Source organism: Cottoperca gobio, chromosome 18, assembly GCF_900634415.1.
Source record: "Cottoperca gobio chromosome 18, fCotGob3.1, whole genome shotgun sequence".
Lineage (NCBI taxonomy): Eukaryota > Metazoa > Chordata > Actinopteri > Perciformes > Bovichtidae > Cottoperca > Cottoperca gobio.
The window spans coordinates 3461265-3486432 of NC_041372.1; the positions used below are offsets into that span (position 1 = coordinate 3461265).

General features: G+C 42.9%; 1 protein-coding gene across 3 annotated transcripts in view; it reads right to left on the reverse strand.

The window, feature by feature from the left end:
* pcxb (pyruvate carboxylase b) overlaps window positions 1-25168 on the reverse strand; it is a 248890-nt gene that overhangs the window by 179639 nt on the left and 44083 nt on the right. For all 3 annotated transcript variants that reach the window (XM_029455184.1, XM_029455185.1, XM_029455186.1), the window contains exon 10: window positions 19919-20037. In XM_029455184.1, the coding sequence (XP_029311044.1) occupies window positions 19919-20037 (119 nt within the window). The remainder of the gene's footprint in view (window positions 1-19918; window positions 20038-25168) is intronic.

The window sequence follows — 25168 nt, forward strand, 5'->3', positions numbered from 1 at the left end:
ACCTCTACACACTTAAAACAGATATTTAAAACGTTTTTAAATGTCAAAGTCTGTCTTCAGTTGGCCGTTTGTTTTGCAGGAAGGCCATGACGGAAACAAATCCCCATTCAACACTTCTACACACCAAGTCCAATCAGCTGTCAGGCCTGGAAGAAGTCTAAACTCTGCTTGAACTTAACAGGTTTCCCCATCAAGTGGCTTCAAAGATGAGGAAAAGCCTTTCATCTGATTTCCAGGTCAATGAATCCTCTGGTGCGAATGTGATTCAGTCCAGAATACTCAAAGCTGACACAGCATTTTGTTGCAGCGCAGCATTAACCTTAACATGTAATGTTCGATAATGTGGAATATATTATCAAAGCCAAGTGAACCTGCTCTTTTTTTAAAGACATCCAGCACTATGAATGAACTACGAACGAGTGAAGCTTTGTTAAATCATATCATAAACCATAAGGAGTTATGGTGACGGCCGTAGGTCTCTCAACTGTGCTTTGTTTGAATTTTTCTTTTGCACTTTATTACTGGAGCACGTAAAACAGAGATGCACTCGTCTACATCAGAAACGCAGCTGGGTCGTATTTTGTTGCCGTTGTTTACATTCCTCTTAATGCTAATTTATAAAATGCACTCGAGGAATACACGACTGATTGACAATAAATAATCCTTGAATAAAATCCTGCACGTGATTTGACAGTAACAAGAGAATTGTGCTTTACTTAGCATAATCCGGGTTTATGTCGTGTTGCTATTTTTAGGATATGTATATTTATTGCTTATTTCTTTGGCTTTATGTTCGATAACGTATAAAATGTAGAATCATTATGGAAATGTTGCACCATGAAAAGCTGGAGTTGAACTAATCCTTGGCTCGTCCTTTAGGCGCTTACTCTGGGAAACACGGGTTCAAAGAGCTACATGATGAGGAATATCCGCCTAACTTCCGTTTATTCAGTAAAATAAAATGCATGGTGTAATTAACCAACACGTTTAACTCCTGGCAACATTTTTTTTTTAATTGGAGCTAATATATGCAAATCGGGAAAGGAAGAATGCGTCCGTATGACAAAAGGGCACATATGCATTTCAAAGCAAGAATTTAAATTCCTCTCTAAAAGAGGATCGTCGTAGAATTACTGCGGGTCATCTCGAGAGTCAAGAGTGCAATGAAGCTTTCATTAAAATGTAATTTTATTAAAATGAATTATCTTGTCCGCGCTGAGTTGTGCAGGGGGTTAGATTGCCAGAGTTGAGGAGATCAGAGCGGGGGATGAATAATGTACTGACCTATGACAGAGGGTCGAGCACCTGCACACAAACTTACGTTTCTTTTTCTATTCCATTAAATCTCAAATATCTTCAGAAATATGAATATGCATACAGGAATACCTAAGAAAGCACTCATGATATCTGCCACTGACACACATGCACAGACAGGCAAGACTTAACCTCGTCCTACAATATCACAGTACATGGAAAACACATTAGCCCAATACGCACTAGAACCACGCACACACACACACACACGCACACACACACAATCTGTCACATGTACACACACACCGAGACCATGAAGGCTGAGTTCTAATTGCATATCATTTTCAGTGGTTTCACTCAGAGCTCGTTAGCGAGGGAGAAGAGGGTGGCTGCGCGCCCAGAACTGAAAGGAGGAGAGGAAGAGAAAGAAAGAGGAAGAAGTATAGTGAGGATGGCAGCTTGTTGTGGCCATAAGAGATGAAGAAAATATGACAAACAGGCAGGGTGGTAAAGTAAATATTAGACTCCACTCGAGAGCCACAAGGATGGAGGAGATTGAGAGATAAATTTTAAAAAAGAGACTCGATGACAGCTATACATCCCCAACTCAACGCAGGAGAGAGAAATGAAGCGAGGGGAAGCAGAGGCAGTGGGAGTGTGGAGGAGGATAAAAAAAGAAAGAAGCTGGATGCCAGAACTGAAAAGAGTGGGAAAAGTGGGAGCGTGGAGGAGATTGGATTTGGCCTCGCTCAAAAGGACAAAAGGAATGAAGGCAAAAAGGCGACGGGAGGAAGCAAAGGTGGAAGGCAGAGAGGGGGAGTAGGGATGGAAGTGGAAGGGAGGGACCAGAGGAATACAGAATGACTCCGTAAGACTGGAAGGACATAATAACAAAAGGGGAGAAAGGAGGAGAGCAGGTTCAACTCTAAGAAGGAGTGTATGAATTGAGAGTATCGGGTGGAAAAGAAGCTTAATAGTTCAACATTTCTGGACTTGGTGAGAGTTAGAGTGAAACCACTCCCATGTGTGAGACAGCTGCGTTAGCACAGACTAGACTGCAGAGAGAAGAGGCGAGCCTGGATCATTTACTGCAGGAACTTCCATTACAGGATTTGGGGCATCGGCCATTATTTTTGCATAATTGTTCAAAGGCAAGAAATACAAAAGCGTTGTAGGACATTTTAAAGTGTAAAATGACTGTGAGGTTAAGGCAGCCTACGTTTTCATCATATTATCGTCCTGATTTAGTGTTTGTTTGCAATGATTGTCTGCTGTAAGAAGTGTAAATAAAGATAATTCATTCATTTATTAAGCCCATAAACGTCTGTGTGGCGTATACTGGAGAAGCAGCTGTTTACTGTGCAATCGCTGTTTTCTGACGAGTTGAGTCTCTGCTCTGCACATCCTCTCAGCCACACACACACACACACACACACACACAAGCAGGTACTTATTGAAGGCTGATCAGAAAAGTGACACGGCTCTCTAGCTGCCACTTCCAGTTGTAATGGGCCAGTAAAACATGTTATTTTGATTTGGAATGATTGATTCTTGGCGTTGGTGGAGGAGGCCGATCATTAGGTGGTGGATACCGGTATATCGTGACACCCTAGAATAAAATAAACGAGGTACAGCATATTAATTAGTGAGCGTTAGAGTTGAGGGGAGGGAGAATACTAAACTAGGCTAGCGGTCTTTATTCCACCAGATTAATCTAACTGGCTGCCGGCTGTAATTTCATATTGAATGGAAAGATACGGGAGTCGGATCAATCTTCTTATCTAACTCTCTGATGGAAAGCAGAACAAAACTATTTTTCTTAAAATGTCAAACTATTTTAATATGGCAAATGAAGAAATGAAAGAGGTGAATAAAGAAAGTGTGGGAATGGAAAAGATGAAGAAAGGAGGGAACGAAAGGAAGGGAGAGAGGAAGGAAGAAAGGAAAGAAGGGAGAGAGGAAGGAAGGAAGGAAGGAAGGAAGGAAGGAAGGAAGGAAGGAAGGAAGGAAGGACGAGAGGAAGGACGAGAGGAAGGACGAGAGGAAGGGAGGAAGGACGAGAGGAAGGGAGGGAGGAAGGTGTGTGTATAGCAGAAAGAAGTCAAGCAGAGATGACACTTCAGGAAAAGATAGAAAGTGCAAGTAAAAAAGTAAGTTAAAAGTATGATCAATCCTTTTCTATTCCTCTATTCCTTTTTAATTTCCCTCTAAAATACTCTCTCCTGCATCGATTCTCTTCTCTTTCCTGTTCTCTCCTTTCTTTCATCTCCTGTCTCTCCCCCTCCCACACGTGGCCTCGAAATGCAAAACATTTACTCCTTTTAAAGTGCACACTTGATTTTATAATTTGTTAGTGCGAGTGTTAGTCCGCACTGTATCATGGTGTGTGTGTTTTTCATTTGCGTTTGTTCATGTTCACACACAAACCGCGTCTCTGGGAAATATATTTTTCAAGATAGCTCCGGGGCAAGTGGTAAAGAGCAAAATAGAAATGTATTTCTCATTTCAGTAAAACTAACACACACACACACACACACACACACACACACACACACACACACACACACACACACACACAAATAACTGGAAATATAACCAATGTGCTTCCAAGTGGGGCCTGCAGGAATGGAAACGTAGAAAAACAAGAGGGTAAAGAGGAGGAAGGCGAGGGAATAGGAAGGACGGACAAAAGTAGAAATCAAGAGGGAGAAATGGAAGAAAAGGTTTCACACAGAGAGAAATAAGTATAAAGGACGGGTGGAAAAGACAACGAGACGGTAAATGGCACGAGAGAAAGAAGAATAAGCGAATATGAAGACTAACAGGCAGAGAGGACGAGGAGGAGGAAGGCGTCAGGCCTCCCGTCTTGTTTCGTATGAATTTCATTAGACGGTTTTAGACAGCAAACAGAAGAAAAAGCAGAGGGAGTCTGGGGAGGGGGGGAGAGAGGGAGAGACAGACCAGGGGATGAGTTGTCTGCATGAGAGAGGGGAGGAAATAAGAAATTTGAATCATTGTGGCATGAGGATGGCATTTTGACATCAATTTAGCTGGCAGCCAAGATGCTGCCTGTTTGATACACAAATGCAAACACAACATGGTTGGAAACGAGAGAGGGGGGAGAAAGGGAGCGAGAGAAATATTAATCACAGTTTATCAATGTGAGTTGAGGGGGAAACTCTGAATGGGGAGGAGATGGAGAGGGGAGAATAGGACGCTTGAGCGACTCAAAAAATAAATAATTGTTTTCCCAATTAAGCTCGAGTTAAAAATATGCTTTAAGAATCGTTTTGGGTAAACAGAGAGAACAGTAGAGAAACAGTTGGAGGGCATAAGTGGAGGAGGACAAGGCAAGGAGACAGAGGCACACACACAAGATCCTATCGGATTAACTTTCCACTCCTCTTCAGCTTTCTTCCCTATTTCTTCTCAGGCCTCCATCAGACTATTAATTAATTCCTGCTTTTCTTGTTATGAAGCAGATGGAAGAGTGAGCAGAGGAATGCAAACTAACTCCGGCGTCCAGACGGCAGCGAGGAACGAGAGGAGAAAGGTGGAAAGGAGAGAGAGAGACGTGCAGATAAGAGGAGGAGAGAGAAGACCGACAGGCGGGAGAGAGGAAATAATTACAGCACAAACCGCATTTCCAATGAAACTGTCAGTACACAATGAGAAGAGGCTCTAAAAACACCACCCGGTGCTATATGCTAACATGTACATTATAAATACATATTCTGAAAGCATTGTGTGACTTCTATGTATTCATTAGACCAGGCTGCACACATTTAATTATCCGACGTCATCATCTGATGCAAAGATAATTACTGTAAACAATCAGTGTTGCTTTAATAACACATCCTGTAAGTATTAACATCTAACAAAGGGTTAGGGCTTCAACAGGTGGTCCGTGACCCTCAAAGGGGCCGTCAGAGTTACTGCAGCGAGGCCGCCAAATTATTGTTTGATAATGTTTTTGAAAATTGTCGTTTTTATCAATTATATGTCCGATAAACACACATTACAGTACCACGACTCCAACATGTTGATAGCAAAGATAAATGGGCTTATTCGTAAAAACAATATGGATGATTCTGTTACACATGAATCCTATCTGCACCTTTCCATAACGGCTACGTGTTATGATTTTAATATCTTAGTATTCTATGCACCAGAGAAGAGACAGTCGTAGGGGGGTCCCTGCTCAAAGGGGTCTTTGGCCTGAACGTTGAAGACCCCTGGTTTAGGGGAATTGTAGTTCCTTTAGTTTGTGAGATTCTCCGACAGCCTCAGTCCAGGACTACATGACAGATACATTAATAATAAACATAAACGCCGTCCTCTCACTCCTCTGCATCGTACAGATGTATAACGTGGGGCTAAAACCAACAATTATTCTCATTCACAGTCAATTAACCGTTAATTAATCAATGTTTATCGTCTGGAGGTTTTCACTCCATCCAAAGACTCCACCTGCTGTTTAGCACGCAGTCAAGGAGAGGCTAATAACTCAAGAGTGAAATTAGCTGCCGAGGTGAGTTAGAGAGAAAACCTGCTCTATGTGCTCTCGGTGACAAACGCTTCAAAATGAAACCTGCCCATAATAATTTGATTACAACCCTTTAAATAATAAAACTGCGTTCAGACATTCCCTTTTTGATAAATACAGTTCATTTATTAAAGATGGCGTGAGGCTCAGCGAGTTTGTCGACGGCTTCTCTCATCCCAGGTTTTGCTTTAAATTGGGCCCAAAACACGGCCAGAAGGCTGAACAGTCAACGTTAAAGTTGCAATAGCGTCCGTGAACCCTGAGAAATAACTCCTCACCTACCTACGCACTTAAATCATTTCACACGTCTGTGCTTCACTCTGCTGCATTGTAGAGCAGGAGCCCAGCATATAACAGCATGCATGTGTTAGTAGTGTGACCTTGAGAGTATCATCCACCTGTAGATGTGTGAACTCTCAGACCACTTTAGGGACTAAAAGGTTATTATTAACGATTAACTGCTTCCAGAATTAGTAAGCTAATCAACTGCAATGTTCAAACACAACTTGCTTTCCGTCTGCCTTTTAAAATCCTAAAGTTAAGCAGTGAATTCATTGGTTAAAAACAAGTTAAAGTTTTGAAATAAACTGCAGCAATCGTGCAGAACTTCGTTTAAAACAACCGATAATTCACACGACTAAAAGTCCATGAAACTGCAGCTCAGTTAGAGGGTTGTGCCATTTCAATCAAGATTTTAATTTAAAAAGGATGACATTTATGTGAAGCACAGGTCTGCAAGAAGGTCCACAACAACTCAACAAAATACACACCCGTACACACACACACACACACCCGTACACACACACACACACACACACACACCCGTACACACACACACAGGCCTGATAAAATGCAATCCAAGTTCTCTCAATCGTAAAATTGCACAGTGGAAGTCACAAATAGAGAGAGAAAGCAAGAGGGAAGATAAATAAGCACCCACACACAATCACAGATGTGTGTATCCACACACATAAGTGCACATGTAGTTAAAAATGCATCAGCAACCACACTGCACATGTGGCACAGAAAGATCCCCAACAAGCTGCAACATACATAACACGCAAAGAACATGCCTGTTGCACACATGTTGCACACGCGGAGATAGGACGCACACATGATGACACAAGCCTGTGAGTCATAGGCCGGCCAAGAGAACATGATGATGTGTAAAATATGGGCTGTGCAGCAAGAACACGGAGGCAACAATGAGGAGGGAGTACAGCTGGGAGAAAAACGAGTGTATAAATAAAATGTGAGAGAATAGAACGAGCGGTGCAGGAAAGAAAAAATATTGAGGGAAGCATAAGTACAGGGAGGAAGACTGTGAGGAAGACAATAGAGAAACGAGCTCGCTACAGATACATAGAGGGAAAATCAACTGCACTACACTTAAGAGTTAGGACAAGGTATGTGGGAAGAAGAGTCACTATAGGAAGACAGCTTGAGAGGAAACTCTTTTTTAAGTTCTTTAAACAAAAGAAAGAATAAAGCGTTTCTCACTTCCATGCATTGAAGGAAACCAGTCAAGTTTGTAAAGCTCTTCGTCACAACAACAGTCTGCAATTACACTTTTTTTAAATTGCAAAATGTAAAGCCATTCATTTGAAGGATGTGAAACCTGAATGTGTGAAACAGCGCCGTTAGGATGAGGCTGGAGTTTATTCTGTTTCTTATTCTTAACAAATCTCACGAAAACACTAAAACTAACAACTGTGAATCTTCCTGCCTGGAGCACGTTGTTCCTCCTGAAGACAAACAACCAGGTCACAAACTTATCTTCTTATTTATTTTTAAAAAGTGCAACGTGTTCAGAGTGCCCTGCTGCAGACAAACAGTGTTTCACCTCGAAACTTACACAATCTCAATTCATCAAAACCAATGTTTTCTTTACACTGTGTGTTGTGTTCTACAGCTGCACACGTCTCGTAGTGTTGATACGTTTTACTGTGTTCCCTCCTGTGTCAGCCCGTCAGCTCGTTACACCCGACTGTTGCATCTCTAAGAGTCTAAATATCACGACTATCTCGGCTGACTGCAGATCTCTCAGTCTCTCTCTCTCTCTCTCTCTCTCTCCTCCCGGCGACGCTGCGAGTCCTTTTCTCGTTTCTGCCACTTTGGATTTAATCACAACAAACTATTAAACGTGGGCTCATGGATGAAACGTCTACGAGCACCGAGTCAGGCAGCTGTACGGAGGCCGTCTGGAGCTGCACTGACTCACTATTAATCTTAGACATCACGAGGCAGAACTGTCAGTCGGCTGACTTCAGTATTTATCTCTGCAACACACAGACTTTAACGTCAACACCGTTACCTCCTCACATTCTGCGGATAATGTGAGTTCATTGTTTTAATGGTTTTAGATTCTTATCTTACACCTTGAAGCTGTGAAACGATAGGATAGCGGGGCACATTTTACTCATACAGGAGTAAACAGTGTATTTGTTGGGGACATTTAATGATCAACGTCTTGCAGCAGGACAGAATGTGGGACTGACTCAAAACAAACTACAGCGATCATCGTAATAAAGGAACAATAGGTCATTTATGTAAAGTTATTCTGACTACCTCCTGTAAGTCTTTACTGTTCTTGATTTAATGAAACCCAGACAAAGAGTTTATTTCTCTCTTGCCTGAACCCAGCGTGGATTTGAAGAATAGTGAACGTTTACTGAACAGCACAGAGGAATGAAATATAACTGATATAAAACAAGGAATTCATTGTTGGTCTTGGTCTACAGGATGTAGGTAGATGTACGGTTGACATCATGACCTCCCGCGGCTGATTCTCTTTAATTCGCAGAGCAAAGGACGCATGCTTCATAAAAACATGCTTTCCCCACACTGATGCGTTCAGGGACTTGTGTAAATAATCATTTAAATTGTAAACCAACAGATACATTTACATACATCTTGCCGCACAACATCTGCAGCTCATTTACAGGTTCTCATCAAATGAACCGTGTACGAGTGCGAAGCGAAAGGAGTCACTGGGTTTTCCTCACCAAAGCCCAGCAGGAACCCATCCTCATTAAACCCAACGCTGAGCGCTGACTGCAGATGAGCCTTCGATGTATGAATGTATATGTGTGCACATGTCGGAGTCTCTCTCAACACAGTCAGGGAGATGAAGACGCACAATTTACGAGCAAGCCTTTTTAAACAGAATGATCTTCTCATCGGGGTTCCCTGTGTGAAGCACTGACAGGTAGGCCCGCTGCGTGCGAGACGGCGCAGGCAAAGTGGCAAAGCTGCCTTTACGTCTCGCTGGGAGGGATTTCATCTGTCATTTCCCGCCATTACATTCCACTCACGTCTCTGTGACTGTAGCCCGGGTTGGTCGTTTGAATGCAAGCACCGGCGCCTGGTATCCAGTCTGCTCGTCGGCAGTGTGGGGAGCGGCGCGTTAACGATATTGACAAACACGACCTGTGATTGGTCGGTTGGAACAGACTTCTGTGGGTCGGATGTACAGTATCTCATGCAAAGTGGATGGGATCCCTTGTGGCGACATGCATAATCAAGTCAGAAATGAAGCTGACGTCTTCATTAGCGAGTCGTCAGATGGAAACGAGACGCTGCTTCTCTTTGAAGGCAGACCCGACATTTAAAGCTAAAAGAAACAGCGAGAGACACTCCTCGTGTTTTCATCTGGGGAGAAGACTAATGTATCCCCCTCTCTGCTGATATCCCCAAATGTATGTCTGTCCCAGGGCCTTACCCATGATCCAGCACCTTTTGATGGCGAATCCTCTGCTTTTCGTCAAGTCTTTGATAGCACTTGGCTGGGAAGCCCCGAGCCTGCGGGAAAGGCTTAGGAGGAATCCAAATGGGATTACTGGACGGAACGTATGGAAATTACAGTTTAATTTATCATTTAGGACATGCTAATTCATGCAAATTAGGATTTCATTAATTCCGGCCTTGGGTTTAAGTGGTGTTGCTCATGTAGGGGGGTGCAGTTTTGTCAGGATCACATGGAGAGGACCGTGTGGTGGCACAGGAAACATACAGGAGGATCATATAAGACCTCAACACAAAGGTCATCTGCATAGAAACACCTACTCGAACATTAATATTATCTACGCAGGAAGGAGGCCACAGGACAAAACAAATAACTCCGGGAATGTGAGCTGCAGGGGATTAACACTTTGTCTCCATTACAACACACACACACACACACACTCCTGAAACACCAGTATCCCTGATGTGCATCACAGAAAACATCCAAACGGAACCAATCTCCACAGCTTCTTTCAATTATCGATACAGCTTGTTTGTTTGCTGATGGCGCTACAGACAGTCAGAGGATCGACTGTCTGTAGCGCCATCAGCAAACTAAAGTGTCCCCTCATCCAGTTAAATGTATCAACTACCTACCAGACAGGTTAACGTGACATTCATGTCCAATATAAGGATTCTAATCTAATGTAGCGCCATCATCAGCTAAATGTTTATTGTCCGATATCCTCTACAACCAAAGTGTTGCTTTTTGTCTTGTGCACACAAGATATTACTTTTCTTAGGTTCAGGACCATCAGCCTCAGCTCTACTTGTTGCTGATGTTAGCATTTAGCTCAAAGCAGCGCCGGGCCTGACGCTGCGTTCCAGACAACCTGCCACTCAAATATTACCAAGTGTTGGTGTTCAAAGTGTGACGATATTTTCTAGCCCTTTGCATTATGCAGTTTTCTTGTGTCGCTGCAAATGACTTGCAAATGATCTCCATTCATAAATGATGAGTAATTGTGTAGTAATCTTATTGTACAGTAGAGTCCCGTACATGTTAAAGAACAAGCCAAGTAAGTTTGGCTAAAGAACATTTCATACCAGAAACAATGACTGCTGGATTATAATCATGATAAGAATCCTTCTCATTATCATAAATAGCCTCAACACTCAGTCTCACACACACACACACACACACACACACACACACACACACACACACCTCATTCTTATTCATATGCTTATTTCTCAATCACTCATTGTACGCTCCGCTGCACAATTATAATCACCTTAAAATTATTTTATGACGTGCTCACAAAACCAAACTCAACTCCTCCGAGTGCACGCACACACACGCACACACACACACAAACTACACAAAGAAAGCTATATGCTGATTCCGTAGTATGCGGCGGTGCTTACAGACGCATTCATCTGGATTTATACACAAACATCAAAGCATACTGTAATATAAAGGCACAATCTCACACACACAATAACTATTATCTGGCTTATTACAGAGCATCCAGGAAGGATTCCCTTGTCAATAGTTATTTTATTTACACACACACACACACACACACACACACACACACACACACACACACACACACCCTGCTGCGAGCGGCATGAGGAGAAGTTGCCGATTTACAGCCGCATGCGTTTCCTTGTGAGGTGGAGGAAGACAGAAATGGACAGGAGCGTACAGAGAGGAGGAGGAGCGGAAGGAGAGAGAGTTGCGAGTGGGATAACAGATTTAATAAGCCATGAGCAAAATAAATAAGTAAAATATAAGGGGGGAAAAGTCCAGAAGAGCAGGAGGAGAGAGGTTACGAGAGGATACACAGAAGAAGAGAGAGATGAAAGAAGAACAATAAGATGAGGAGAAGGAAGGAAGGAGAAGATAGCATGGCGGCGAGGAAAGGAGGGCAAGAGCCCAGCAGCGAGCAGTTTTTACCCTGTTAATTGTTAAGTGTACAATGATACCGAGTCGACCGTCTCTGGAATATCTTCTTGTGCTTTGCTGTGCTAAGAAACAGTGTGCAAGTGTTGGGAAAAACTGAAGAGAGAGAGAGAGAGGGTGAATAATTGCTGATGTGGCAGCAACTCCTCCAACTCCCACGTTCAAATAGGAAATCAAAGCCGAGGACAGAGCGCTGGATATGCTGGCTGCTACATCCAACGTTCGACGAGGAGGGAACGAAAGGGAAGAAAGATTAAGAAAGAAAGAATGAAAGGAAGAAACACAAAGCAAGCAGAAAGAAGAAAAAACAGGCTGCGTGACAAATTGAAGGATAGAGAAAAGGCAATGCATCACCTCAGATGGTTCCCAGTGTAATGTATTAATGCAGTAATCCTCTATGGACTCAAACATATCTGACTAACGCAGGCCTGGAACTTTGGTCCAGCAGGCTGCTGTGCTTTTATTCCTACGCTGCACTCTTTAATTCACCTCATGCCTCTTCCCTCTCCATTCCCAGCCCTCTCAGTCAATTAATGCGAGGCATTGTTTCTTTCCGTCTTTCTCGCTCCCGCTCCCTCTCTGCCACTCTTCTCCGCCTGATTAAGATGGAGAGCGGTCATTTAAGAGTAATTAGCCAGCCTAAACAGACAAATAACCAGGTGCAGCACACACACTTTCCCTCAAGCCCTGATATATTAATGCATGTGCACACACACATATCCACACACACACTTAAGAGGCAAGAAAATGGCTGTTGCACTCTCTCCCACGAACACAAACTGAAAGCAATAAAGCCCAAAACAAACACCTCAGTTTCTCTGACGCACAGCTAAATATGTATTTATACTTTCTCTCTCTTTGTGTCTGCAGTAAAGTAGGAGAGTGAGCTCCGTTTAAAAAAGGCACAATCTCGTCTTTGTGCCTCTAACAGCACCGTGGCAGCTTCTTCATCTGCGCCACTACTGGAGCTGCTGTATTAAAGCCAAATGCAATGAAGGCATCTCTCTAAAGAACTGCCTCTCTGTCACACACACACACACACATTTCTAAATAGCAATAATACATGGCAGGTTATTCACTTGCCTCATACAAAACCAAGGATGTAATGATGACAATTTGTTTCTCAAACAGTAAAACTAACAGTATTAAACATGAAATATTAGATAATACCAAGTCCACATTGTGCTCCACACTCTGAACTCTGCAGCAGACTCGTCTGTTTCGTTAACCAAAACAACTTTTTTCTATTTTATTATTACAATTTGAAAATGAGACATTTGCTGCTCTACAGCACCGACGTTGGCTTTCAGTGAGAAAAGAAATACAGACGATGAATACAGAGATTCAGTTTGAACAACCGTCACCGTGAGGGATTTTATGTTTACTTAATACGATTCAAACGATCAATATTACACCGTTCAAACGATCGATACTGGTTGCTAATGCAAAGCCTTTAACCTGAAATGATTTAAATGTGACATTTAATCACATTCAATACAGGCATGCATGAGCACGCTTGTTATTATCATTATCATGCACTTCAGAGAGTTTTATTGTGCTGTGAATGCAGATCACAGTTAAGTCCGTCATCAGTCCGTCAATACGGCATCTGCACGCTATTGGATCTCACTTCTGGAATGAGCAGCGGCCCGTCACTGTCGCCCTGCGTCTCCATGATGGATTTGATGCAGTTTGTTTAATGACCTCAGAGGTTTAGGTTATTTATTACAATCTTGCAGCAGAGGAGGCTTTATTGTTTTTGTTGTATCCTGTGGGTTAAAAGCTGCTTCAGAGGAACTTCTCTTCCTGCCAAGAGTGGAAACAAACTGGAGCTGAAATAAAGACGCTGCACTAAATATCATGGCTTCAACCCAAAACTCAGTAATAATAAACTTCATCAGTATCAGTTATATATTATATGTTAATGAATCATGTCACTTTCATTTGAAAGATAAATGCCAACAATCTATTGTAGCGCTACGCCCTCTGTGCTGCGCTGTAGAGTGTGTGTGTGTGTGTGTGTGTGTGTGTGTGTGTGTGTGTGTGTGTGTGTGTCTAAAGTGCACTGCTTTGTTGTGCTGGATATGGATTCTGATGTCAAAATGATTCAAATCCTGTTATTGGACCGGCCAGTTAGCTGGAGAGACAGTGCTCGTTTGGTGGAGAAGTCTTGCCGTCAACAGCTCAGAGCTATTTTGTTAGTTCATCGATGAAGACCGTGAGAAGGATCCTCAGATGAGATCATTTTGCAAATGTTCCTTTTATCATTTCCAAAGAAGGGCTTTGAAAATGTAAAATCAACTCCATCAACTTCAAAAAGAGCATTCAAATTAGCTTTTCAACATTTGACAAACTCAACTCCAGTTCAGTTTGGCGGCTCTGAAGCGCGTCGATTATACGACGCGATCTTCACGACATGAAGTGTAGCAGCTCAAGTGTTTATTAGCACGTCCAGGACCTGGAGGTGAGACGCTGCGGACAAACTATCTTTGAAACTTAACTTTCAACTTGTAGATTCACAAATAATATCTGAAGCTTAAGCAGACCGTCAGAGACGTAAACCCAGCGAGCGTTAACAAGACGCGGAGGATTCCTGTGTGCCGGGGAAATATAAAGACTTCTGGGAAATAAAATGTTTCTCAGGCGTTACCGTAGTCGACTCGTTTTCGAGATCTAATTGTGGACAAATAATCATTTTTGTTTGTGCTTAAACTTTTTGCGTCCTGCATCGGTCCCTCACACGTGCACACTCACAGATGGCCCCACGCTCAATCCCTCGCCGTCTCTTCGGGATAAATTCACACACGGAGCACAGCGTGAGCCCGGGGGTATAATTACATCACTTTAGGATCTAAAGAACTCCTGTCGACTAATCTGCGCAGCGTCCCTTGATGGCGACAAGCACACAAACTGAATGCACGCTTCCACTGGGAGACACACAAAAGGAAAGATCGTTTACAGCTAAATTATGGACAAATTGAACCTTGAGAGGAGAAGTTCAAAGGCAGAGCTGGAGCTGAATGCAGAGGCAGCCTACCTGTCTCACACTCATCCCTTTCAGACAGTCGAGGGCCTCACACACACACACACACACACACACACACGTATGGCACATTGTGTAGCATAGACTTGGAGCAGACACAGACAGAATCTCCTCTATTGTGCAGGAACTCAGTACGGCAGATGAATAGGTATTCCAATAATGTCCCTGTGCACCGCTTTTTCCTTCTGCATGCGTGTGTCACCTTTTTTGAATACGGGGGCGTATTTTGTGTGTGCATCTGTGAATGAGAGAGACACTGTGTGCGTGTGTGTGCATTCATTCCGATTATAAATTGTGGTATTCCGCCTCCTCACTTGTGCATGCATCCATTACCGCCGGCGAGAGAAACGGAAGCAAAGGAAGCAGCGAGAAGTGAGACGATGCCTTCTCAGAAAAGAATGCCACCTTGTCAAGCTACTGCGGAGAAGCGAGCGATGACACATGAATCAAAGCGATGTCGAGAGAAGGTGGAGGAAGAAAAAGCACAGGTGAAGGAGGAGTGTGAGAGGAAGAGGAGGAAAGGGAGGAGGACATATGGCGAAGAGATAAACGCTAAGTGTGTAAAGTTTGAGGTGGCAAGTTTGGACTTGTAGCTGCTGTTCCTCTTTACGAGAGGCAGTTTGTGTTTGCAATTACAGCTCGACTACATCATGATCATTATAGATGCATCGTATGTCGCACATTAAGAAATACAAGAAATCAACATACTTAACAATAAATAAGAGAAAATTAAATAAAATAAAATTTTGTAGAGCTATAAGCAGCTCCTCTCGTTCCTCTGGGCATGGAATCAACATCACACATGTTTTTAGGATCCGTACTGACTTTATTTAGTCACACACTACATCCGTCAGAATAACTTTATTTAAAAAGGTTTGATTACGTCACATATGAAAATCTGGGAATTTACAGTTCCAGATGTCCAGTCCCATGTCATCATGCTTTTATACGTGGAATATGAGTTATCATAATGGAAAAGGTTCCTCTTGTTCTTGAATGCTGTAACGCATTGGCTGGTCTCTGCAGCTGCTTTTGCACATTTCATTTAATGACTTCAAAATCCTTCTTTCAGGTTTTTTTCATTTTACCTTCCACCTGTACAAATACATGAAAAGGATGGAGCAAGAGGAACAGACGGAGGTAGAAAGTGACAGGACAGCAGGATAAGAGAGGGCAGATTGAGGGAGCGGGGATGGAGAAGGGAGAGTGCATAATGGGACAAAGAAAAGATGAAGCGTGAGACAAAGTGGATGAGCAAAAGGGGAAGTAAAGGACAGAGAGAGGGCGAGATAAATGCATGGACAGATGTCAAAGTGTGGGGGAGAGCGGAGGAATGTAAATGAGAGGAGAGAGTGACAACGATGAGATGGATGAGAGGGAGAGGGGGAGAGAAGGAGTGACATACGGAGGAAGAAACTGACAGGGCTGAAAGGACGGGAGGGAGAGAGGGAGACGGAACGGGAGGCAGTGGTGCGAGGAAGAGAGAGAGAGAGAGAGATGGAAAAGCGGTCAGAGGTGGAGAGACGGATGTGGCGAGTCAGGTGAGGACAGACAGATGAAGGGGAGAACCTGAGGGAGGAATGAAGGAGGTGATGGATGGGTGGCAGGGAAGAGGGGATGGATTAAAGGAGACTTTGATATCAGAGTGTACGATGACCCTCACTGCAGATAGCATCCTATTAGTAACAGTTAGTACAAACTGCACATCATGCAGACACACACACACCAACATCAAAGTGAGGGAATCTGTTCCACAGAGCATCTCATTGAGGGGGAAACGGCTAAGAGCCCATTTACAGGTGGCGCCAACCTGCAGTCTGTATCTGGACAGCTGATTAAACCTGGTTTTAAGATTTCTGCCCATTTCTGTGATCTCTTCTTACAGACGTGGATCAAAAGCAATGTTTAGCAGGTCACAAGTACGTCTCAAGTCTCGGCTAAAAAGTCCCGAGTGGAGTCCAAAGCTTTGTGTTCCGAGTCTAGTCTAGTCACTTCTTCCCAACACCGCGCTGCAGGAGGAGGGAAAGAGGAAGACAAAGACGGAGAGAGTAAAGATGAAAGGGGAAGAAGCCGAGGCTCAACTGCAGCCAGGTTGGAGAAAGCTAGCAAAGGGAATGATTGATGAAAAGGGAATTAAGCAAGAAAGTGATGAAACAGGAGGGGACGGGGGGGACGGGGGGGGGGGGAGGTTTAAAGGGGAGTTTCACAAACTCAGTATGAAAAATACCTCACTGGCAAGTCTATTAGTACGAGTCAGATTCAAACACAGAAACACAAGAATGTGTCCACAAAGCTCAGATTGGGAGTGAAAGACTAAAGGATCAACTCAAATAAAGCCACACTAGTCATTTACACTCTAATGTAACACGTGTCCCATAAAGGGGACACGTCTCCTGCAATGTAGATGCACGTCACGTTTCTGTTTCCGGCCCTCAGATACTTCAGCTGCTTGGAGCTGAACCTCAGCCTGACATGAACGCTCTTGCAAATTAAAAGTGTTGCTTGTGACAGTGGAAACTTTCCACATGTGGCGTTTCATGCAGGACGCTGCACAGATTTGAGTAATTACTGCTCTCCTGCAGATACAAATGACCCCAATTCCCCAAAACGTCACATTTTCCCAGTGATTTAAGGTTCTCTCTGCAGGACAAAGAGGATTTGACAAACTGGTGCGTGACTGGAGTGGAGGATCAGTAATAATGACTTTCTATCAACTAATTGTCTCTCTGACAGGACTGCAGGGCGAGTGTGTACCTGAGCGTGTGCCCATGCATGTGCGTAAGCAGGAACAAAAGCCGTTTTACAGTGAAAGAAAAGTGCATAAAGAGGAGGAGGAGGAGAGATATAGAAGAACAAAAGGAGGGTAGGAGGAGGAACAAAAGGCAGAATTCAAGGAACATCTATTGATGCACAATGTGAAGTCAAAATCTTTTCCATCTCATGTTTCCTCACGAATAATCCAGCACGACATCCTCGGTGAGTTGAACCGGATGAATATGTAAGTGTGATATTGCCCGAGTTCGTCCTTCATTTGAGCCCTTTTTAGATGTTTTTAATGTATTTAATATGACAATGCGTTGCTTAGCAGTAATAGAAAAGAAAGGCAATTCTGGAAAGTTTACACAGTAGATCTATCTCCTCTGTGCACATGAAATACATGATTTATGATAGTTAAATATTCCATCTTCTTCCTACACTATTGCTTCCTGAAAGAAAACACAGCGGAGCGCTGCACATTTGAGTTTTTCATGAAAAACAATGAAGAAAAACTGAAGATATTAGACACACAAGAATCATGGAACACTCTACAAAGAGAATAAAAGGGATGAAAGAGATTACACAGTCAAATGTGAATTAAAGCTGAACAGTCAATGATAAGAACAACTGTGTGTAAGGATGTAAAGCGTTTATCATACAGCTGGCTGGAAAAACAACTGAATGAATAAGTGAGTATATTTACTTATAGAGTAGGCATCACTTCATCTCTTCAAGTTCCCCTGACCACGAGCAACGTTTAAACTAGCGTTGCTTAAGGAACCAGACGGAGACAAACGGGTGATGACCAGTGAAATACTAAAACCATTTTGGACTTCAGGGGAACTTTAAACTCTCTGCGCCTGCACACCCACTCCGGTGTGTTCAGTTATTGAAGCTGCTGAAAGCGTTGGGTGGAGCCACACTGGGGATTTGCCGAGGTGCAGTATTGACTCTTTATGGAATCGTAAAGCTGAAATATGGCCGATCATAACGAGAGAAACAAAGATAGCAGGAGAGTCAGAGAGCGTCTGCCCACGCAGTCCTGGGAAGATGTCTAATCAGCCAAAGTAAGTGACCTGTGTGGGTGCACTAAGAGTGTTAAGGGGCCTTTTAATCCACTAACCATTTATTTAATAACATGTTTCCTCAACTGAGGTGCCACGGCCCCCTCTGAGTCAAGAAGGAGCAGGTAGGCGAGTGGGAGAACACACAACTTTTAAAAATGCAAATGAAGAACCAAAGGCAGGTGTGTGTCTCTTTAGCATCATGGAAAACTACAGCCTGGATAAATAGATCAATAAAGACTGCGATAATATAATTGCGCTGACATTTGTCCTTCAGATCATTAATATCAAGTCACATTACTCACATTTTCAGACACGTATAAATATTTAAAGAGCTTAACTGACGGGACATTCTTAAAAGCAGACACTGCTTTACTCAAAATAACACAAATGAGCGGTTTGGGAAAACAAAATCGACTTCTTTGTTGCGAGCGCTGATTGTTTGACTTAATGTTCGCCAGCACTTCAATGTTTACTGATGAGTCTTTGCACACATCCCGAGCTTCGTCTTGTGATGCAAATACATCACCATGAAGAAGAGCTTCGCTGCGTAAAAGCAACAAAACAAAGTCAGAGGAGATGAAAGAAGCCGAATAAGAGCGTAGAGGCGGATAATAAATGCAGCTCACAAAGTTGTCAGTCATGTTTGGTTGCCATAGGAACAGGTGAAATCATTTTGTTTCCATGCAGATCTCCCCCTGCCCATCACGTCCCATATTAGTTGCACTAATTTGTTAGTGTGTCAGCTTAATTCATTAATTGAGCTAATTATGCCGAGGATTTCATATGAATTTGCGTAATTGTGGTTTTCTGTGTGTCTGTGTGTCTGTGTGTGTGTGTGTGTGTGTGTGCGTCTGTGTGTCTGTGTGTGTGTGTGTCAGTGCTGAACAGGGTGTGACCGGAGGGCTGATGGACCTGTCCCTGGCTGTTTGTGTTTGTATTCGTGTGAGACCCATCTGTGTTGTTTCAGCCGAGCAAATCTCACAGGTCATCAGTGAAGCGGAATGCTATTTATATCTTTCATCATCCTCGCTCTCTTCTCACGGCTTCCCTTTGACCTCACCTTCTCTCTTCAATGATCCCACCTGTTCTGCTCTCCTCTCTTTCCCAGTCTCCCTTCCCCTCTTTGTACTCGTCAGCCTTCTACCAACTCCTTCTGCAATCTGTCCGTTTTTCTTTTCTTGTTTTGCTTCCGTCTCACAAATTCTTGCTGGGCGAATAAACACATTTTATTTTCTAGATTTTCATTTTGATCTTCCAACGCAAAAAGAGTCAAGATGACACCCTTTGTCTGTGTCATCACGGTATATATCTGTACAACCAATGTGTTCATGAAGCTTCTGAATTTCGATGCATCAAAAGTCACCGAGTAATCCTGCTAAATAGTCCCGATCAAACTATGTTTGCAAACACATCCCGTTTCCTCCCATGTTCACCATCTAACCTTAAAGCTGCACACATGTGGGCGGACAGCTGTTACCAGACAAAGACACAGAAAGACAACCACCTGCAGCTGCCCACCTGCCTCGACCCAGCCGCACAAGTAAACATCTGCTACTTACTCCGTGATTTCTTCGGTGACCGTGTGTTCAACCTGAAGTCGAGAGTTGACCTCGATGAAGAAGTGTTTGCCGTGTCTGTCGACCAGGAACTCCACGGTCCCGGCGTTCTCGTAGCCCACCTGCAGGAAACACCAGGAGAAAGCACTTTTACAGCTCTAAATAATAATGAAAGTTGAGTAAACAGTCAAGAAGGAGCACTCGGTCATCTTAATGAGCCATGAAGCCAGAAAACAAAAACACGACGCTCTCTCCGTGCAAATACGGCTCCAGAAAATAAGCTTTATGTTTTATTGGTATAGACGGAGGAGAGCGTTTTTCATCATTTTCCTGCAATGCAATAATTAGGTCATTAATCAAGGAGGATTTATTGAAAGCTCATCATCATAAAAGCCCTTTTGCACACTGCAATCAGAATCAGTGTCACGTACGATAAATGTACAGAGATTAGTCTCAGGTATTGGAGGGGACGATAATATGTCCTCTGAACTACAATACTGTCACTCATATTTACATACACACCAGTAACCTGAAAGGTGCACAACTCGTAGGTTTGTAAGAACTTCTTTTGAAAAGAGTTTCGTAGGAATAGATCGGCGAACGTCGAGCTTTCTCTGAGCTTACAATCGCATCTCCGTCTTAAAGCAACAGACCCGTATGGAATAAACAGCATGTCATTTATAGCATGGGCAGAAATAGCACTGGAACAGAATGACATGAAGAATGTGATGAGATAAATAACAACATGTGGATCAGAGCACACACACACACAAACAAACACACACACACACACACACACACACACACACACACACTTTCATGCTCCTTTCTGCAGGAGCTTTACTGCAGACGCAAAATGCTCATAAAAGCCTCTCAAAACATTCAGTCAATGCATTTTATTTTTGTTTTCAGTTTGGAAAGAAACACTCAAAAGCTTCTAAAAACGATTTTTCTTTTTAAAGGCACCCTTGATGTAGGACTTCCATTTAGTCTGACGAACCATGTTTCTCACGTCTGGTTGAACAGAAATGTCCCTTTGATCGGCTGTGGTGTGCAAATGTGCCATTTAAAATACAATGTACTGCTTTTTCTATAGCTCATTATTCATTTACCGGAGGAAGAAAAAAAGAATCCTCCGTATATAATCATTATCATTATAATTAGTTTGCTTTGCTAAGTTTGGATCTCCCTGAATGTGATATCGTGTTACTCCGTCAGAAGTTGAATGCGTGATCGTTGTGCGAGAGATTAGCACGTTAGCAGACGACACCGCCGCTTTCCTCACTCATCAGTCAAAACTCCACTTTGGCTCGTCTCAGCTCCAGTTTAATTTAGCCCAGTAGGAGATGCATGCAGAGTGTGAATTCTCTGCACATGTTATATAAATACAATGAATCATCACTTCGTTTTGAGACCAGGCAGGTTTTACACAAATTACACGGATGATTTGAGCAAAGCAATCCGATTGGTGTTCCAAACATTTTCACCAATTTAACCAATGGAAGACGCTCAGATCCAGACATCACTGATGGTTCCTGTAGTCAAAGCGTTGCAACACGATGAAATGCAACACGTTTTGAGGGAAGGAAATATTGGAAAAACGACGTCAGGGTGAAGTTAGAGGGCCGCGGGCAATCAAATGTCTAAAACAGAAAAGTCTAGATGTGAACAACTCGAGAAGAGGCAATGCGTTGAGTATATCTTTCTAAGAATGTGTGACGAACACTCAGCAGGAAGTCAATGATCTGAACCTTCACTCTTTAAACTGAAGCATGCACGTTTAAGTCTTTACTTGTTCAACCAGCCAAGGATCGCAACATTCAGCGAGCATAAATGTCAAGACAATCAAATGTGCAGAGGAGAGAGGGATGGATCGCAGAGACAAAGATGGCCGCAAGCTAAAGAAATAACAAATAAATGCAGCGATTAAAGTTTGGAAACTAAACAAACTAAATAACCTAAAGGTTTGGAGATTTGGACAATCCATTGAGGATATAATACAGAGGTGTGTAAACCTTCGTTGTCCAACACCTGCGCAGAGCTCGTGAGTCAGACTCTTATTAATTATATTATACGGTGGTTGTGAAGAAAAATCATCTCGAGAGGAAATTAGACGCAGGTGAGGAGCAAAGTACCAAACACATGCAACAGATTAATATTCACTGTAACCTCGTAAAACATCATCTGTGTAAAAATAGAGACTCAGTCAGCAGAGTTCTTAAAGAGATTAGTCTCACACACACACACAATAAATCATGGCATGTAGCCTATATAGTATAAATATCAGCCTATTAATAATATTGTAAATACAATATTATTAATAAGTCGTGTGTTTACGATCAATCTCATCAGTGTGCACGAATAAAACACCATGTGGTTGGTTAAATAATAACACACGGTTATTGTTTCAATCTATCAGAGCGCTAAATACATTTAGAATTTATGAACGTTTCTGTCCAGAAGGGGGATGAAGGTCTCTTCTAAACACACACACACTCTCAGTTGGAGTCACCTTTCTCTTGGCCTCCTCCGTCTGCAGCCAGATTTTTCAGTGTGTGTGTGTGTGTGTGTGTGTGTGTGTGTGTGTGTGTGTGTGTGTGTGTGTGTGTCCGTCCTGTACAGCCTTTGATGAAAAATGCATTCAGCAAGTACTCAAGGCCTCATTGATCAACTGGACCAGTGACAGACCGTACTACACTCCAGGCTCCACACACACACACGACTTTACTGCAAGACAAATTTGGTAATAATTTACTAATTATTTTTATAGATTTTACAATGCAAAAAACTAATCAGAAAATCCTCCCATGTCTTAGCATTTCTAAGACTTTTGAAAGATTGATTCAAGACATTTTAATACCAATTAAGTCCTTATTTTAGATTAAATCAATGCCTTTGATGTTTTAAGGATCTGAGAGAACACTGCTTTTAGTGCACACAATGTGTGTCACTCCATACTGCGCACACACACACACACACACACACACACTTAGTGAAGGCGCAGCCAGTGTAACAGATTGAGCGGTCTCCATTTTACAAGGTCTGACAGACAAGGCGATGGGCTGCATTAGCATAAGGAGAGGTCACCGGTGGTGCCGCATACACGCATCCTAACACTGTATTTATAAAAAAAAAAGCATAATGTACATTTGGCTCCCTGCAGCTGACCACGGTGTGTGAGGGACCGTGCTTAAACGCTCGCAGCACTGATGAATGTGCACGGGTGTGTGGCTTTGAATAGGAAGTGACATGAGACAGATCGCTGGTACTGTACTGCACAGAGAGAGCGCAAGAGTGAAACAAAGTAAAGAACAGTTCATGAGTAGTGGGACAAAAACGGGTGAATATAGATGGATGTTTGGAGGAAGGGAGGGAGTTAAAGAAAGATTGATGGATTGATCAAATGAAGACAGACACAAGGAATCACAGTTTTCAGTGAGCGAGAGGACAAGAAGACGAACAGAGTGAAAGAGGATTAGATGGAGTAAATCAGTGAGGGGAAGAATAGCAGAGTGCTTCAATGATGGCGGGACTGTCACTCTCCCTCTCCAACCACTTCAGCTTAAAATCATTTGCGCACAATGTTGTTACACAATGTCAAAATTCAAATGCAATGACAGTGACTGTTTTCTCCACTTGCTCCACAGCTGACGGACTGTGACAGAACATTACTCAGAGTTCCCTGTGCTGCAAATTATTGTCATTAACAAGAAGGAAAGTAGAGACGGCACAAAGAGCCAGATCGTAAAGAAAGGTCATTTGTATTACCTCTGCCAGGGAGGTTACGTTTCCAGTTTGTTTGTGTGTTTGTCAGCAGGGTTACAGAAAAACTGCGGCCCCGATTTCCATGAAACGTGACGGAAGGGAGACGCAGAGGCCGCTAGGCGGATCTGAATCACAGAGTGGATACACACAATGTTTTGCACTTGGCCTTGGCTTGCCCTTCATATCTTCGTCCCACTCTGTCAATAACATCCGGCGTCGTTGGGTTCATCTTTCAACACAGGAAGGTGCAGTGAAGCGCCGTCCTGGAATTAAGGCCAGAAATGTTTCTGCTGACCTACCTTATACATGTCAAGTCATTATTTCCGGAAGGATAATTATCACAAGAGTCTCAAAATGACTTGGCAGCCCACAGTCTGAGAACTCAACAGTGTCGCTGTTATGAGGTTAAATGTGTCGATGCCAGTCGGTCTCCAATACACTGCAGTGGAAACCTTCCAGCAGTCGAGGAATTACTAATATTAATGTTCCCGTGCAGCAGCTTCATATAGAAGGCCCGTCATCGCACCCGCTCTCAAACAAACCATCTTTATTTTTACCTTTATACATAGTTTTTTGTTGAATCTCACATCTTGACTTAGTTTACGTGCACGATTAATAAAACAGTGTGAAAGCAAACTGGACGTTTGAGTGTTTGCGCTTTACAATCGTCTTCTGTAACCCTGAAGAGGTTCAACACGGCGGCTTTGAGAAGCGCTCACGCTGTCCCTTTTGTTTGCAGTGTTTTGTGTGAGCGTAGTCATGTTTTCTGCCGACACTGCACTGTCGGCTAATCTTAATCTTCATTGCCTAAGCAGAGTGATGTGTGGGGTTTAAGTTGCACGGACTCTTGTACGTGTAGCAACATTAACAATGAGATCCCTTTTGCTGCTTTGAATCAGCACATCGTGATTGGCCTTGATGTGTCAGGACGTTGTGTTAATGATGCAGAATGAAGACACCAGCCATAGATTACTCTGTGTTCCACCCCACTTACATATTCCTCAATCACTCCATCCTCAAAGAGACGTACGACATACTGCTAATTATTACAGTTTTTTAGCTCTTGCCAGCAGAACATTGGGTCATGTTAGCTCTGATTAACTTTGCATGAGTCTGAGTCTCAAGCCTCATCTTTATTTGAGGGCCTTTCCTGCGGTTTCATCTGTGCCGTGACAGAGAATGTGAGCAGATGAGGCTTGGTGCGAAGCATAACAATCTTTTTTTCTATTTGAACTCAAAGTACAGAAACAAGTAACTGAATACAAAACTGGTTTTGATTAGTCTTGGGGAGAAGAAATGCAGAAGCTTTCAAGATAGTCTCTCAGAAATGTTCAATTCAATTACACTGCTTGGAAAACAACACACACACAGACACACACACATCCCCAGTGGTCATCATGTCGGCACTCCCACTACACTTACTGTCTAAAAAAGAAAGAAACTATTTCTTTGGCTGCAGGGTTGCCGTCACTACATGCAAGTCCTGTG